General features: G+C 38.1%; 1 protein-coding gene across 1 annotated transcript in view; it reads left to right on the top strand.

Moving 5' to 3' along the window:
* LOC143848999 (protein MOR1-like) overlaps positions 1-17,513 on the top strand; it is a 45,602-nt gene extending 28,089 nt beyond the window's left edge. Inside the window, exons 19-54 of the mRNA XM_077358044.1 lie at positions 1,688-1,800; positions 1,882-1,969; positions 2,392-2,492; positions 3,043-3,150; positions 3,288-3,393; positions 3,508-3,587; positions 3,672-3,821; positions 4,571-4,646; positions 4,772-4,896; positions 5,000-5,110; positions 5,195-5,344; positions 5,439-5,513; positions 5,612-5,693; positions 5,782-5,909; positions 5,984-6,085; positions 6,164-6,238; positions 6,330-6,425; positions 6,505-6,606; positions 6,683-6,784; positions 7,300-7,482; positions 7,556-7,667; positions 7,938-8,014; positions 8,086-8,165; positions 10,272-10,337; positions 10,471-10,597; positions 13,994-14,116; positions 14,195-14,272; positions 14,368-14,526; positions 14,612-14,770; positions 14,867-14,964; positions 15,073-15,229; positions 15,331-15,447; positions 15,547-15,642; positions 15,818-15,889; positions 15,983-16,229; positions 16,873-17,513. Coding sequence (XP_077214159.1) covers positions 1,688-1,800; positions 1,882-1,969; positions 2,392-2,492; positions 3,043-3,150; positions 3,288-3,393; positions 3,508-3,587; positions 3,672-3,821; positions 4,571-4,646; positions 4,772-4,896; positions 5,000-5,110; positions 5,195-5,344; positions 5,439-5,513; positions 5,612-5,693; positions 5,782-5,909; positions 5,984-6,085; positions 6,164-6,238; positions 6,330-6,425; positions 6,505-6,606; positions 6,683-6,784; positions 7,300-7,482; positions 7,556-7,667; positions 7,938-8,014; positions 8,086-8,165; positions 10,272-10,337; positions 10,471-10,597; positions 13,994-14,116; positions 14,195-14,272; positions 14,368-14,526; positions 14,612-14,770; positions 14,867-14,964; positions 15,073-15,229; positions 15,331-15,447; positions 15,547-15,642; positions 15,818-15,889; positions 15,983-16,229; positions 16,873-17,153 — 4,202 coding nt within the window. The 3' untranslated portion in view covers positions 17,154-17,513. The remainder of the gene's footprint in view (positions 1-1,687; positions 1,801-1,881; positions 1,970-2,391; positions 2,493-3,042; positions 3,151-3,287; positions 3,394-3,507; positions 3,588-3,671; positions 3,822-4,570; positions 4,647-4,771; positions 4,897-4,999; positions 5,111-5,194; positions 5,345-5,438; positions 5,514-5,611; positions 5,694-5,781; positions 5,910-5,983; positions 6,086-6,163; positions 6,239-6,329; positions 6,426-6,504; positions 6,607-6,682; positions 6,785-7,299; positions 7,483-7,555; positions 7,668-7,937; positions 8,015-8,085; positions 8,166-10,271; positions 10,338-10,470; positions 10,598-13,993; positions 14,117-14,194; positions 14,273-14,367; positions 14,527-14,611; positions 14,771-14,866; positions 14,965-15,072; positions 15,230-15,330; positions 15,448-15,546; positions 15,643-15,817; positions 15,890-15,982; positions 16,230-16,872) is intronic.
* Positions 17,514-17,952: the final 439 nt, after the last annotated feature.

Below are 17,952 nucleotides of genomic sequence, written 5' to 3' on the forward strand. Positions count from 1 at the left end.
GCTATGAGTTTCAGTAGGGATGGAAACGAAAACATTTCAGTCGTTTTGTGTCAGTTTTGATGAAAATTTAAATCTATGCTCGAAAGTTTAAACTCGGTCGATTTTACTGTAGGGTCACATTGGCATTTCAGACTATAATGAGGCAGAAGTAAGAGCCGTGCTAGAAGGAATCGGGCTTTTAGAGGTGCACACTATGGATTGAGTGATAGTGGAAGGGAACTCTTTAAATCTGATAAGATGGTTGAAGGGGAGCCTCTCCCTTCCTTGCCGGTTTGTGCCGTAGCTTGATGAATTCAAAGACTGCGTGGAGGGATCTTCTATCCTTTTTACTCATGTTAGAAGATCTGCAAATTCGGAGGCAGACCGACTTGCTAGACAGGGAGTCCAACATGATTCTCTAGAGTTATTTGATTTTATTCCCCCTTGATAGTCTTTGTTGGCCTTTTGTTTTCTCTTTTCCTTTCTCCCTTGTTGCTTCCTTGCTCTTGACTTCTCGGTTAGGACTCCTTTGTTTTGTCTTCTTCTCTTTAATGAGATTATCATTAAAACACACACACACACACACTCACACACACACACACACACACACACAATTTTGGTTTCAGTATACATTTCAGTTTTGCTATGAGTTTCAGTAGGGATGGAAACGAAAACATTTCAGTCGTTTTGATGAAAATTTAAATCTATGCTCGAAAGTTTAAACTCGGTTGATTTTACTGTCCTACTCGTGCCCGGATAGAATGAGCACAGCCTCCCTGCCCAAAACATTAATGGCATCTACAATATAAAAATATGAAGTGATGATGTACCTCTGCAATCGAAATGTGTCCAAGATCGAGATACCAATGTGTAGGTCCAGCTAATTCAACACGCTGCATTTCCTAGTAATAGGCATACTTAACCGTATCAAAATGGAACTTACCATTCGACATTTTGCTGCATCAAGGTGCGTAGAACTTGAAACAGTCACAGGTTTTTTGCTCTATATTCTATAGCCTATATCTTAGTTGGAAGGTTTGTGTCTCAACCAATCACAGGTTCATTCCAGACTACCTACCTATAAAGAAAATGCCGAGGTTGAGTAGACAGCTCTTTTGACTTAAGTTGGTCAAATGACTGATAACCTACTCAACTCAACTCAACTCAACTCAACTCAACAAAGCCTTTGTCCCAAACTGGCTGGGGTCGGCAATGACTGATAACCTACCTGTAAAGAAAATGCCGAGGTTGAGTAGATAGCTCTTTTGACTACAGCTAGTGTCTACTAAGCTTATCATTGCTGGACAACCTTATTTGCAGTTGTTAAAACTTAGAAGCCTACCTGAAGTTGGGCAGCTTTTATGTAGGGGTTCATATTCATCTGTTTTTCCTCCAAGACTCCTTGTTCTTATATTTGTGTATAGCATCTTTGTAGATCTCAAAATTACGTCCACATCTTGTCTTCTTCTTTTCTAGAGTAATATATTGTGTTTGTCATGCCAGTCTTAAAGTTTAGTGCCACATGGGGTTCATGAATTGCTCCTGTTGTCTGTTATTTTCTGAGGAAGGTAATCATACCTTGTTTAATTGTCTATGTGGTTTGATTTAGTGTGTTGGCTGATTATAATAGAAGAGGTACTGAAGAGCTTTTCCTGGTTGGGGTGAGAAAGGTAATCATACCTTGTTTAATTGTCTATTCTGTTGGCAGCAATTATCTTGCTAAAACAAGAGGTAGAAGGTCTTGAAAATCTTGACCAGGCTGCAGAGCTTTTGATTCGTTTGCTATGTGCTGTTCCTGGTTGGGGTGAGAAAAATGTTCAGGTACTCACTCCCTCTTGTTAAACTCTCCTCTAATTTTGATTTTTTAGCAAGGCGCTCAAACACTATTCTGAATGAATGCAGGTGCAACAACAAGTTGTTGAGGTCGTTACTCATATAGCTTCTACTGCAAAAAAATTCCCAAAACGATGTGTTGTTCTCTGCCTTCTAGGTAGGTATTAAGTTATAAAATGAAGTTGCCTTATATAATTGTGCCCAAAGTTTTAGAAGACTTTAGACATAGTCTGATTGGTCTGTGTTCAAGCCTAGTTTACTGAGCTAGGTGGTTCATTTTGTCAGCTAGCGCACCTTGAAAAATTGAAAAAAAATTCAGAAGTTTCATGCAAACATGGCATTGGCTTACCCGAATTGTCTCCATCAATTCATTAAAGTGAATGCTGAGTGCGTTTAATGGGTTTTTGTTTGAATTAACTTGCTGGGCACCTGGTTTTTGCTGACTCATGCAGTTGCAGGTCATAGCAAGATGTTTTCTCCACATTATTAATGCACTTTTACTTCATGTTTCATCTCCGGAAGGACCTCAATATAGGATAATCTGTTACTTTATTTTTACAAAATAGATCTTATTTACAGGTATAAGCGAACGGGTAGCGGATATTAAGACCCGGACGCATGCAATGAAGTGCCTTACTACTTTCTCAGAGGCAGTGGGTCCAGGATTTGTTTTCGAGAGAGTAAGCATAGCGGTCACTTATACACAAGGTTTTAGATTTCGGTTTCGGCCACCACCGATTCGGTTTCGGCCGAAATTATGGCCGAAATCATATAAAAATTATGATAATGACTTCGTTTTTTTTCTAAATTTCGACTGAAATGTCTAAAATTTCGGTGTGAATTTCGGCGATTTCGGTGGAAATTTCATAAATTTCAGTTGACATATTTAAAATTTTGGTGCAAATTTTGTAAAATTGGCTAAAACGAAATTTCAACTGAAATTTTGGCGACATTTCGGTGAAATTTCGGAATTTTGGTGAAATTTCGCAGAAAACTTGTAAAGAAATGACTTCATGTAAATTTCAACCGAAATATTCCAATCATTTCATTTCATTTCTGCCAAAATTTAAAACCATGCTTATACTGTAGTTATTTATGGTTTCACACCACACATTTAATTTATGTATCTTTCGGAAAAAAGAATGGCTTTCTTACTTGCCTCGGCTATTTTGCTCTGGTAATTTCCCTTTGGATAACAACTTTTGCTAATTCAACTTTTTTGTATTTTAGCTTTTCAAGATCACAAAAGAGCACAAGAATCCTAAGGTACTTAGTGAGGGGATTTCATGGATGGTCTCTGCTGTTGAAGATTTTGGTGTTTCACATTTAAAGTTGAAGGTATTTCCAGTTTCTTCACTAATGCGCCATGGATTCACATTTTCTTGACGACTCTTTTCTATTTTACGGTTATTGTGTTCAGCATTTGTCATCTCTTGATGTTTTCATAGTTAAACGTGTATGGTATCTACTTACAGGATTTAATTGATTTCTGCAAAGACACGGGATTACAGTCCAGTGCTGCTGCAGCACGAAACTCAACCATCAAACTTATTGGAACCTTACATAAGTTCGTCGGCCCAGGTTTTTTTTTTTTTTTTCGTTGTCTTTTTTTTGAATTTTTTGGTTTGTTTCTTGTCTGATCTGTTTGCTAGTGTCCATTTCATGTGGGGTTTTTAAGATTTGTCTTTGTTGCAGACATTAAAGGTTTTCTTTCAGATGTCAAACCTGCACTTATTAGTGCACTTGAAGCCGAGTATGAGAAAAACCCATTTGAGGTATAACAGTTTAGTGCTGATTCATGAATGCCTACTGAGTTTCTTGTGGCTTGCTTTTTAAATACTTTGTGTTCTCATGGAAAGGGTGCGGCGGCTGTTACGAAGAAAACTGTGAAGGCCTCAGAGGCCACTTCATCTATGACTGCTGTTGGATCAGATGGCCTGCCTCGTGAAGATATTAGTGGGAAGATCACTCCTACCCTTCTAAAGAACCTAGGAAGCCCCGACTGGAAGGTCTACTTCTCAACATATTTTTATTCAGTTCGTAGATGTTAATTGGGCATGGTGTGACCCATGGTTTCAAATTTCGGTCCTCACCGAAACTGAAATTTTAGCCGAAATTTCGGACGAAATCCAATGAAATCAAATAACGGCTATTTTATCTCGTACAGAATTTCCTCCGAAATTACTGAAATTTTGGCTGAAATCTCGGCTGAAATTTTGGGATAATATTAAAAAATTATCATAAATTGAGATTTTTGCGTGAAATCCCTTAAATTTCGGACGAAATTTCGGCCGAAATAAACTACCATTTCGGGTTTAACCGATTTTGATTTCTTCGGTCGAAATTTAAAACCATGGTGTGAGCTACGTCACAAATATCTCCAATATTTTTAAAATATAGCGATTTTATTGCAATATTTTGATACAAAGGCAAAATCCCGAAATAATCTTGAAAATTTTAAAAAATAACGATATTTTCATTTGCCATGATAATATCGCGACAATATCACGATATTTTTATTGTATTTTAAAGATATTTATATTTTATGTTTTTTTTAATTAATATAAATTTATTTATTTTTAAATAATTTTATTTTATCCTGTATTTCCCGATTTAAACCCGAAAAACTAAAACAAATTTAATGTATCCCCGAGATTTTCCCTTGCCGAGAAGTTCCCAAGCATGATATTTGTGACTTAGGGTGTGATGATTCACTATGTCGGTACTAATTCTTTGTTGGTAACGTGACGTTTTCCAGGTCCGTTTGGAATCAATTGAGTCAATCAGTAAAATTTTGGAAGAAGCCAATAAACGCATTCAGCCTACCGGAACTGGTAATGCATGATCATGTTGCATTTTTTTACTTTGATTTTCTAAATATACTTGCATGGTTATGGACATGGGTGCATTTTCATCAAATTGACAACTCGTGCTCTTGAATTTGTTGTTTAACTGTCAGTGGAGTTACTTGGAGCCCTTAAAGGCCGTCTGTATGACAGCAATAAGAACTTAGTGATGGCAACCTTGGCTGCTATTGGTGGTATTGCGTCCGCAATGGGCCCTGCAGTTGAGAAGTCAAGCAAGGTTTTGCAATTTAACATTAATTAAAATTTCCTATGCTTTATGTTTCAAAGTAGTGTGTTTTGAAGCCTTGAAGCTGTAGTATTAGACAGTGTGCTTCTCACAGGGAATTCTGTCAGATGTTTTGAAATGCCTTGGGGACAATAAAAAGCACATGAGGGAATGCACAGTCAATGCTTTGGATTTGTGGGTTGCTGCTGTTCAGATTGACAAGATGGTACCTTCTTACAGACTTAGTTTTTAAAGAAGCTTATTCTTGATAACTGCATATATAGATCCATGGATATGCTGTGGTTTGTAGGTTCCGTACATTACAGTAACCTTGGCTGATACAAAGCTTGGAGCGGAGGGGCGAAAGGACCTTTTTGATTGGTTATCGAAGCATCTTTCTACGATGAGTGACTCAACTGACGCTTTGCACCTACTGAAACCAACGGCTTCTGCTCTGACGGTATCTTTTAAATGTTAGATGTAGCAGTGCCAAATTTCTAAGAAATTACAAGCATACCATATATTTTTTCTTCAATCCACATGGCTTTATGTAGGACAAATCATCTGAAGTCCGAAAAGCAGCAGAAGCTTCGTTGGGTGAAATTTTGAGAGTTTGTGGACCAGAAACTGTAAGTTGCTTTTAAGTAACTTAATTTTCTTGTTGATTGAATTTTAATTTTTTTTATTAAATTATCAATGATTTTTTATCTGCTGATCTTTTATTTAGGTTACCAAGAGCTTAAAGGATTTACGTGGCCCTGCTTTAGCTCATGTTCTTGAACGTTTACAACCAGCTATGTTACCCCAAGGTTTACTATTGAAGACTTGTCCTAAATGTTTTTCTACTCTGCTTGTTATTCAGAGTGGCATATTCATGTTCCTGTTTATGCCGTTCAGAAGCATCCGAGTCTGCACGAATGGTTTCTACTGGCCTGGCATCTAAAAGCAGTGGAAAGATTGGGAAACCAGGTTCAAATGGTCTTGGTGATCGTGCGCTTAAGCATGGTGGCAAAGCTGTTCCTCCGGTTTGTTTTACCTGCTAAAGACCCTCTCTATTTGGCCAAAGTTGAGATGCTAATTGTTACATTCATTTGGACAGAGAGCTATTCAGACAAAGGTCTCTAGGTCAGTCTCTATAGTGTCTGTTCAGGATCTTGCTGTCCAATCACAAGCTTTATTCAATACGAAGGACTCTAACAAGGTATCACTGAATGTGGGACAGTTCTTTAATCCTTTTTGAAACACCAGATGCCTAACAGATGGCTTGGTATATTTTCAGGAAGATAGGGAGAGGATGATAATTCGGAGATATAAATTTGAGGAGCCACGGCTGGAGCAGATTCAAGATCTTGAGGTTTGTATTTCTTAAATATGCATACGAATGTCTTTCTCTTTTTTCCTTAAATCACTTGTATACTCTTATCTTAATTGGACTTTTATTGCAGAGTGATATTATGAAGTATTTCAGAGAAGACCTACAGAGGCGCCTTCTAAGCACGGATTTTAAGAAGCAAGTAGATGGGCTTGAGTTGTTACAGACGGTGGCTTTGCTATCTTATTCCCAATTTTCTCTATTCACTTGCACTTTGGTTATCTGTACTCACTTTCTCTATTGTACAGGCTCTACCATCCAGTGGGAAGGAAATAATTGAACTTGTTGATGTACTTTTAAGGTGGTTTGTTTTGCGATTCTGTGAGTCGAACACAACATGCTTGTTGAAGGTACATACTTTGTTTCTTTGGGCATGTTGAGTGGCTATTTTCCAGCTATAATGATACCTTCTCTCTCTCCAATCAGGTGCTGGATTTTCTTCCTGAGCTTATTGACATTTTGAAAGTTGAAGGTTATACTCTCTCCGAGTCGGAAGCTGCCATATTTCTTCCTTGCTTGATAGAGAAGGTTTGTTTACAATAAACTTGATACTTGCATGGTTTTGGTTCTTATTGTGATTTGTTAGACTTGTTACGTATTTAAGTGTTGGAAGCACTATTCAAAACCTTCTCATATCAATCATTGACTTCCTGACTCGAGTCAGTATTTCTGGTATTGATCAATCAAAAACTCCTTTGAGTTGGCCTTTGTCAATGAAAAAACCCAACACGTTTGCTAATTGACTTGCCCGAGTCAACTTGGTTTTACCTTGGCGAGTTCTTCTGCGAGCACAACTGTACACGTTCTTTAACATTAGTTTAAAAGGAATAATGAGGTTGTTGAAGTCTTCATTTAACTTCATGCTTTACTCCATTTATTCCTAGTTGCACCATGCAATTGTTTCTCTTCCATGTCCGTTGACATTGTTGATACTTTCCAGATGAGGGCTTTAATGATATCTTCTATTAGCTTGTTATTGTCATCTTATTTTACTACTTGTTTTGAAGCTAAACTTTCTCATGTTGGCCCGTGATTTGTTGCAGTCTGGACATAACATTGAAAAAGTGCGAGAAAAAATGCGTGAACTGACAAAGCAAATTACTTGCGTATATTCAGCATCAAAGCTTTTACCTTATACTTTGGAGGGATTGCGCTCAAAAAATAATAGGACTCGGATAGAGTGTGTTGACCTGATTGGGTTCTTGATTGATCAACACGAAGCTGAGGTATCACGACAAAGTCTATTATTTACTGTTTCTATTTAGAAGAAACTCTAATTTGTTTGTGTTTTTTCTACAGATAAGTGGTCAATTAAAGTCCTTGCAACTTGTTGCTGGGTTGACATCGGAACGAGACGGTGAAATTAGGAAAGCTGCTCTAAATACTTTGGCCACCGCTTATAAGAATCTTGGTATGTTATGACTAATTATATGGCCATTGTGAGTTTGGAGGCTCCGGCCCGTCCGCAGCTCATGTTTGGTGAAATGCATATTCGAAGCATGATTTTAGTCTATAATTTGTTGGCCGTGTTTTGTTGGAAATGTCCTCCTGTTTCATATGAATTGATCTATATTAATCGTCTCTAAATATTGCACAACAACTAATTATTGTTTGTATAGGCTGATGTCTTAACGATTAAGTATATCGATGATTCTTTTTATTGATCTTTGCTTGGTAATAGGCGAGGACATATGGAGGTATGTTGGGAAGTTATCAGATGCTCAAAAAAGTATGCTCGATGATAGATTCAAGTGGAAGGTTGGTATGCTCTTTTATTGTGTTACTTCTTAATCTCTCTTTGCCTATATTTCATGGATATTCTTAGCCAGGCCCGGGAGATGGACAAAAGGAAGGAAGGAAAGCCTGGGGAAGCTAGAGCAGCTTTGAGGAAATCTGTTAGAGACAGTGGGTTAGTATTTTCGTTGTTTTCTTTGCTTTGCATCTTTTTGTTTCTTTGTTTTGCATCTTCTTGTAGGAACTCCATAGATTTTATGTCATAGTTTCTTTTGTAGCAAGATGGACCTTGGTCATTAAATTTTCTGGTCTGTATATGCAAACAGGCTTCAAATATTGAGAATTGCATAGATCCTTATTCCCCTTTAATGACGAGAGCTTGCCTATTGTTTAGTACTTTGAGATATCTTTATTCTTTTCATATAATTTGGTTTATCTAGGAAGGTAGTTAACATATTAAGTTTGTGGGATTAGTGACTTCAAGATTTGAGCAGTTTTGTTTAGTGACCGTACTTTTATATGGCGTTTCAATGATACCAGTGGTACTCATCTCTAAACTGTAAAGACAAAAATGAAAGAGAAGAAGAAATGGAAGAGTGCGGACTGAAATTAAGAACTAGAGGATCAGCTAGAGCATCTACAACACAAACTACCATGAATTATTTTTGAGATTGATATCTACACGCCCTACCACAATTAACAACACATCTTTTTTCGTCGTTTTGCAGAGACTACTGGTGGGGACTTCAATTCTCACCGCAGTCTGTACTACTCTCTCTCTCTCTCTCTGATTGTTTCTAGATGGATGCACATGCCACCCCTTTTCTGGCCATGGCCATAGAGGAGCATGGTGGGAGCTGTAGCGCCAGAGTCATACATGTCCTTGCCAAGGTTTTAGCACTCGAGTATCTTTCCAAGTATTTCAGATACCTTGATGCTGCGATTTCCCTCCTTCTGCTGTTGCTATTTGTCGACGACATTTATGTAGAAAGCAAGAACTTCTTGTTACCCGATTTTGTTTCTTATGGGTTTAGCTATTGCAAAAAAACAAACGGTATTATAATCTCCTAGAACTAATTTCCTTTGGTTTTGAGGAATAGAGGGCAAGCTAGATAACGCCTCAATGGCCATTTCTCGAATCTTGAATAACGTAGATCCAGTAATTTTACAAGTTATAGTATAAACCCCACATCCCTATCGTATGATCTCGTGAGCTTCGTGAAATTCGAAATTGCGCCTTCTTCAACTGTGAACTTTTTAATTTCATCCACACTAGCGAGATGAAAAAGCCTTGTTGTCCCGTTAAACTCACTATGAGTGCAAATGGTGTAGAACACGAGAGGAGAGAGGTGTTGGTGGAGAGAGGGCTGTTGGAGGAGGGTTAGGGTTTGGTGGCTGCCAATAGAACCTGCTGCTGCACGATTTTGTTAGTTCCCCTTCTTTTTTGCATTTTCATAGGGTTTGTCAGTAGTATTAGATGCACATGATCGTTCCAGGGGTAAGGGAGGGAGGTGGGTGCGTGAAAGTGAGTAGGTTGGGGGTGGGGGGGTGGGGGGGGTGGTTTGTGCAGTGCAAAAATTGGTGTTTGGAAACTGAAGTGTTGTTTTTTTGCTTGTTGATTGGGAATATGGAAGGGTATATGTTCGTGCAGGATGGAAGGTAAGAGCCGGCATAATAGACATATCGTTTCCAGTGTTGTTGACTGGTAGCATCTTTTGGCTATCGATTTCAGGCCTGTTCGAGCTAGCAACTTTGTGGAAAGCCTTCAGGACATTATAGTCCCTACTAAAATTGTCTCTCGAGTTGGGTGGATCAAATGCTTGGAAGACTGCATTAAACTTAATGTGGATGATGCCTCGAAAGAGAACCAAGGTAACTTGGGTGGCAGATGTATTATGTGAAATATCCACACTCGAGTGATCCTTGTTTTCTCCTACTTCCACAGTTCAATTGTTTAGGAGCCAATACAATTGTGGAAACTAGAGCTGTCTTGGATGGCTTAAGATATTGTTAAACCCCGGGGCTGCATGACATTTGGATTGAGTTTGATAGCCAGGTTTTGGTTAATCTCATATTTGATGGATCATTTTTCCCTATGAAACTAGTTGTAAACTTCATATTTTCTTTCTATGTGTAATATTATGCTTGGTTAATATTTCATTCCTATGGTGCCAATAAAATAGAGATCTTTCCAAATTATAGATTGGTAAAATATTGTATCTGTTCATCATCATTTCTTTTTTCTGACTTTTTTTTACATTATTTAACTATTGGTCTCTAGATTAGATTTAGCAGAACAAAGTGGAGAAATTCTCCCAAGGTCCGTACCTGCCCCTATCATGACAAGGTATTTGTCAATCGATTGTGTTTACAAGAACATTTGATTTTCAAGGGTGTTTTCTTTCATGTCGTTGATATTCTTTTTTGTTTTATTATAATTTCTGATGTTTCTTCTTGATGCTAATGTTATTCGGCACCAGGGATAGCAGTGCTCATTTTGAGTCTCATATGGACAGCCATCTCTTATCCCGCTCACTATCCACTGCAAATGGTCCAACAGACTGGAATGAAGCTCTGGATGTCATTTCCTTGGGTTCCCCTGAACAGGTTATTTACTGACAAGACTGCCCTAGAAGTTATTCCGTTTTATATAAATCTATTAATCTGTCATGCTAATGAAAGAATGAAGTGTTGTCCATTGTTTTATTTTATACTTTTGTGTGGGTTGTTCATTTGGTAGGTGCTGTCCTTGAAGTTCTAATAATTTCTCTTTATCTATTCTTAAGGAGAGGAATTTCTTTTTGATTGATAAAATATGTGGAACTTTCTTGAACGGCTGGTAAAAAATTGTCTATTTTAAGATGTATTGGAAACCATGAACTTGTTGAATGACCGCATCTCTTCATTCTAATTGCCACTACATCTTAACCCAACTGCAACATTGCTAGAATCCTTGTAGCTCAACAGTAGGCAGAGTTATTAAGATTTAAGAATATCTTTCTGGATGAATGGGCATTGAGTTGGAATGGCCTTCTATTCCCTAAGCTTTAAATAAAGGCCCGGTTTGGATTGTAGAAAGTTTCTGAAAAAGTTTGAAAAGGAAAAATATGCCTAAAATTTCCTGTTATTTTGCCTATTCTATAACTTGAACATACTGTATTCAATTTTTACATAGAGACTTTCGATTAATGATAATATCCCTCTAAATTAACTATAATCATATTATTCTCCTCGAAATAGTGATAACAAATAATTTTCCCAAGAAAAGATTTTCCATCAGATTTTTTTTTCTTGCAATCCGAAGTTCCAAACCGGGCTGAAAGGAAACACAAATGTAAGTTGGAATGTTCAGTTAGTGTTTGATGATGGGATTCCAAACTAGTATTTGTTTATTAGTGCCTACATCATTGTTATATGGCTTATTTTATGTTTGGTAGGGGTAGACCATAGTATGCTTGGTTTGCTTGTTTTCAGATCATTTGGTTTTATAAATCCTGTTATGCTCGGATTCACCGATATGGCATACCTACTATTTATGAAGCAGTTTGGAGTTTGTTTCCAAATTTATGCTCAGATTCACCGATATGGCATACCTAGTATTTATGAAGCAGTTTGGAGTTTGTTTCCAAATTTATCACTACATTTTTAATTTCTGAATAGATTTTAGTGGTGCAATGTTACTTGCTTGGCTACCATAGCTAGCGTATAATTTATAAGTTCATTAGTCTCACAAAACACTTGATTCCAGTCTGAAAGTAGATTCATGAGGTAGTAGTTCTCTAAATTTGTATTTATCCTCGGCCTGTTAAGCCTCTTGGCCCTGATGGCTTCTTCTCCTTTAACTTTATCCTAGAATTTGGGAAATTATTGAGCTAGAATATCTGCAAGTCGTGGGCAAGGTTTTCTTTTGCCACGGAACTAATAATGCTTTCAAATTTTCAATGCAACTTCTATATGACTATATCCCTTACGCCTAAGTTAGGAATGCAGTGTATATTTAAAGGACTTCATGTCGATTAGCGTAATTGACAGGGTTTTCAATATTCAATCTTATTAGAGTTAAGAAAGTGATGCTTACGCTAGTAGTTCCAAATTAGTGTGGGTTTGTCGCTGGTAGACAAGTTCTGGATGGAACCATTGTGACCATTGAAGTCATTAACTCAACTAATATTTTTGGCTTGTCTAGTATGCTCCTAAATGTTGACTTGGAGAAAGGCTATGGTAGGTTGCAATGGTCCTCAATCCAATGGACCTTAGAAAAGATGATTGTGGCCACAAATAGAGAAAATGGAATAAGTGGTGTATTTTTTCTGTTCACTTCTTCGAAGTCATTAATGGTGATAAATGTGGCCACTATTTCCCTTCTAAGGGGCCTTAGACATGGAGACCTACTATCTGAATACGTAGGGTATATTATCTCAAAAGCTGCAGAGAACGTTATCATTATTGGTATTGAGCTTTGCCTCGTGGGCCCTCCAATCTCCCACTTATAGTATTCTGATAATACTTAACTGAGACTATCCTAGATCAAGCTATATATATTATTTTCGTACTTGCATTTTTAAGGGGACTGGCTCAATAAGTCAATCAGAGCAAATCTTATGTGGTCGGTCTCAATGTCGGCAAATTGACTACAAATACTTCTGCCTATATCATTGGCTTTAAATCATATGCCCTTTTGATAAAATATCCTGACCTTCATCTGAAAGATGAATCACTATGCCCTCAAGATTGGGATTTGGTTGTGGATAAAATTGAATCCAAACTTGATGCACAGAAGAGTAAGTATTTCTCCTTGCACAGAAGAATCACCATGCTTAAGGCATCTCTCTCCAGCATTCCTGTGTTTTTTCATATCCATTTTCTGACTTGGAAAGGATAGAGAGAATAAATTGGGTTTTTTTTGGGGGGAGATGGTGACGATGATCTCGGCATCTCGCATTTAAGTAACTGGAAGCAAGTTTTTAGTCCAATATGTATGGTGGTATGGGGATAAAGAACATTAGAATGCAGAACTTGGGTTTGAATGCCAAGTGGTTGTGGATACTTTCATGGGAGTCCAGGGTTCGGAGACTAATATTCTGGGAAGAGAGTAGAAATAAAGAAAGAAAGGGACTAATGGCTGGTAACCAAGCTTGGGAGTATTAACTTGATTTTATTCAGTCATATCATGGTAGTTAAGGCTATGACCGAATAAACCTCAGCCAAATGAAATTCGTGATTAGAAGAGGATTATCACTCCTAAACCTCAGCCAAACCAAGTTATAACCCCGATTCCTACCCCTACTAGGACTACTATCGACTTAAGACTCATTTTTCATGGACTTTCCTTCTTAAAACATAATCTTTACACTCAAAGGAGTCCGATTCTATACCAATAGTAACAAGACAAATGCTAAATTAGTTAGTCAACTCCTAATGACCTGAGGACTTCCATTACACGGACTTTGTCAAATCCTACAACAAATAAACTAGGACTCTTTGAACCCTTCATGGTTCCTTTCAAATGGGTAAAACTCTAATATAGAAAGAGTTTTGGTAAAGCCAAAAGTGAATTGTCTGTTCTGCCGCTTATAACCTATTATACTTCTCTTTGTTTTGAACCTCTTTCGCTGGGTTTTGATATTGGCGTACCTGTCTTTGTTTTAAACTTCTCTTGCGGGATGGGTTTTGGACATTGCAGCAACCAATGGAAACAAATGTAAAGTGATGATTGCCAATATCAGAAAAAAGAATGTGTTTATCATCTTCATTTTTAATGTTATTTAGTTTTTCCTTTTCAAACTACAAGACAGCTGACTCCAATTGAATAACTGGGCCAAGTCCCACGTCTAATTAAGGACTCTTGCCTTCATGAGTCCAAGTTCAGTCCCAAATATTTAAACCTTAATGTTTAATTAATCTGTTGATGTTGTTGGAACTCAACTTCCTGGTATTTGTAGTAATGAAAGAACAGTGTTGAATATCAACATTCTGATCTGGACGTTAAATACTTTGGTACAGTCAGTTGAAGGCATGAAAGTTGTTTGCCATGAGCTGGCACAGGCCACAAATGATCCTGAAAGCAGCATAATAAATGATCTTATCAAGGATGCCAATAGACTTGTTGCATCTCTTGCTACCAAGGTAAATGTTTGTAAGCTCGTCATTGGTATCCGGTCTCCTCATGTACCCTTCTTGTTTCTAAACATCAACTTTTGGCAGGTGGCGAAAACCTTTGACTTCAGTCTCGCTGGAGCTTCTTCAAGGTCTTGTAAATACGTTCTGAACACACTCATGCAGGTATAGACAGTAATTTACTCATTTGTTTCTTTCTGAGATGAGCTGTATGTTGCAACTGTGTTAGACAATTTTTGATAACTATTGGTTTGTTGCAGATATTTCAAGTTAAAAGGCTTGCTCATGCTGTAAAGGATAGTACCCTTGACAGCCTCATCACTGAGCTCCTTCTCTGGCTTTTAGATGAAAGAGTTCCTCTAATGGATGATGGCAGCCAACTTTTGAAAGCACTGAATGTTTTGATGCTCAAGATTCTTGTTGGTTTTTCTCTGAATACAATCATTTGTTTAAGATTATGTGCCACTATTACTGCTCCACTCTGACTGCTGCTTGTGTACACAGGATAATGCTGAGCGCACATCATCCTTTGTTGTGCTAATTAATCTCTTAAGGCCATTAGACCCCTCAAGATGGCCTTCACCTGCATCAAGTGAGAACCTTGCTGCTAGGAATCAGAAGTTCTCTGACCTAGTTGTCAAATGTCTTATCAAGTTGACCAAAGTAATTTTTTTCAATTTGTATGCCTTATTTTTTAATATTCTTTTTTTGGTTTTATGCTTTTGTTCAGAAATGTTCATTATATTTGGATGTTTCCAGGTTCTACAGAGTACGATATTTGATGTGGATCTTGACCGTATTCTTCAGAGCATTCATGTCTATCTACAAGAGTTAGGGATGGAAGAAATCAGGAGAAGGTATCTATTTATATAGTTTTTTTTTGGTATTTGATACCTTTTGTTATTAGCTTTTATCATCCAGGGATATTGATTTTAATTCTCTGTTGCCCTGTGCTCTATGACCAGAGCTGGAGCTGACGACAAACCCTTGCGAATGGTTAAAACTGTTCTACACGAACTTGTTAAACTTCGTGGAACGGCAATAAAGGGCCACCTTTCCATGGTTCCTATAGACATGGAACCTCAGCCTATTATACTTGCCTACATTGACCTTAATCTTCAGGTACACATTGCCAGGTCAAGGGACTAGCTCAAAAAGACACTTAAAACCCTTGATGATAGCAATTGTAACCATGGTGAACTCACTTTTGTTGTTTCTATCAGACTCTTGCAGCAGCTAGAATGTTGACCCCATCAGGTCCTGTTGGCCAAACTCATTGGGGGAATTCTGCCTCCAACAGTCCATCACCTGCAACACATTCTACTGATGCACAATTGAAGGTACCAATTTACCTTTCACATTTGTTTCTGATTCTGTTCATTAACCTTCGCTACTGAGAAATGTTTTTTTTTTGGGTCTTGGGCTTGATGTCACGACAGCAAGAACTTGCTGCAGTATTCAAGAAAATTGGCGACAAACAGACTTGTACCATCGGTCTATATGAGCTCTACCGTATCACTCAACTATACCCTAAGGTAAAACATTTGCTTACTTAGCATCTTTGAATGGTATTTACTCTTGATTAATCTCTTGGGACAGCATGGGAACCCATTAGAACTATTTCTCAGTTAAGGACCGTGTGCTTGTTTATTAGTTTGTGTTGAGAGCTTTGATACTCATTTAGCTGGTTATTTATGACTACATTTACAGGTTGATATATTTGCTCAGCTCCAGAATGCTAGCGAGGCATTTCGCACATACATAAGAGATGGGCTAGCACAGGTCAGCAAGGAACTATTGCTTCTCATGTTTCTCTATGGATACGAGAAAATGAAGGTGTATGAGAAATTGATCTCTTGTTATTGACGCATGCAGATGGAAAAAAATGCAGCGGCTGGGAGGACACCTTCAAGTTTGCCAATGTCAACTCCTCCGCCCTCAGCTTTATCTCTTCCATCTCCCAAATTTGCACCTCTCTCCCCTGTACATACAAAATCAGCAAATGCGAAGCCCGTGCAAACTTACTCAAATTTGCCATCATCATATACTGAAGACCCTAACAATCAGTCAGACTATAAGCAGCATTTGGGGGAGGATCGGACTGATAGATATTCATCTGGAGGTACCCCACCTTCCCCCTTCCCCCTCTCCTCTCTCTCTCTCTCTCTCTCTCTCACACACACACACACACACACACACACAGACCATGATCACTCTAAGCTATTCATGTAGTACTGAGCTTTTATGTTTCAATCATAAAAAATCATTATAATCTGCTGATCCTTACTACTCAAATCAAGATCCGTGAAGAAAAAACCAGTAAAGAATATAAACATCCAATGATTTAGAATTAGTGGCCAAAAAATGCCACGTAAAACATTATTAAAATGGTTTCTGCCTTCTTTTTGAAATCCAGTAGATTTTAGTTGTTTCTGTGTAGATATTTTGACCTTCTTTCCCTTCAAAATCCAGTCAAATAGAAAAACATTTTTGACCTTCTTTCCCGTTTATCACCATTATTAATTTTGTTTTGAGCAAAAAATCCGTAGAAATGTTGTTGAATCGAGCTAAAACCCGAAACACTTTTATTTTGATGAACAATTTTAGATTTCTGCGGTTTTCTCTTTCCATGTCCGTTGTTCACTTGTTCGGCAAAACCACAGGCTTTGAATCTGGGAATTATCCTAATCCCCACCTCTCTCTCTCTCTCTCTCTCTCTCTCTCTCTCTCTCTCTCTCTTGTTTCTGACGGTGAAATGGTAACAGTTACTGCAGTCACTACTGGGACATTGGATGCTATCAGAGAACGTATGAAAAGCATTCAGGCCACCGCAGCTGCAGGGAACCCAGATGTTGGGTTCCGGCCATTAACATTCGGGAATGGCAACACACATGGATTGCAGACTCAGCTTCCACATGGATTAGATCATGATGAGGAGGTACCTCCAGTGCAAACAACGGGTGTTCTTCCCATGGATGAGAAGGCGTTATCAGGTCTTCAAGCCCGGATGGAGAGGCTTAAAAGTGGAAGCATTGAACCCCTATAGAGATCACCCGGGGTTCAAATGCTAGTATTCTTCTGAAATGAGAGAAAGCCCAGGGGGAGAATGTGGTTATATGCCATTAGACGGTGTATAGATATTAGACTGTTTCTAAGTCTTGCCGCGAAATGCAAGCAGAGGTTTAGCATGCGGATTGCTGGTCGCCGCATTCGGCTTTTCGGAGTACATTTATTTTTACAAGTGTCCAATTGGAATTATTTTATGTCTAAACTGTATCCTTGTTTATGGAAGAGTGTTGCCGAGAAGAAAGTGCCAATTGCTTTGAGTTTATCCATTAGTGGAACCATTGCCTTAAAGGAATGGGAAATGTATTATTTTCATGAATATATAGGTCACGTTTGGCTACCACGATTTTTTTTTTTTTTTTTTTCATGATAAACTAGTGTCTCCAAGTGGTGAGAGGGGGGTGAAGTGGGTAAAAATTAGGAAACTAGTGTCTCCAACTCTCGAAGTGGAGAGTAGTGGCTAAAAATCAGGAAAATATTTTCGTGATTTTTAGCCACTTCTCACCCTGATCTCAATAGGTCCCTCTCAACTTGGAGACACTAACTTTATCATGTGAAAAAAATTCCTGGGTGCCAAACATGGCAGTAGGGAAATGATATTTACACCCTCTTTTCCTGGCTGCGTTTCACACCCATTTTGTTTGTTTTACTGAAAACTACTGCTTCACACCCACTTTGTCTCTTTTCCTTGAAAATGACTTCTTTTCTATTTTCTCTTTTCTCTTTGCCTTTTTTCATTTTTCTTCTACTGAACTACAATTATTTGCTGTAAAAGACGA

Source organism: Tasmannia lanceolata, unplaced genomic scaffold, assembly GCF_043159265.1.
Source record: "Tasmannia lanceolata isolate RefF3 unplaced genomic scaffold, GAP_Taslan_0.1 ptg000016l, whole genome shotgun sequence".
Lineage (NCBI taxonomy): Eukaryota > Viridiplantae > Streptophyta > Magnoliopsida > Canellales > Winteraceae > Tasmannia > Tasmannia lanceolata.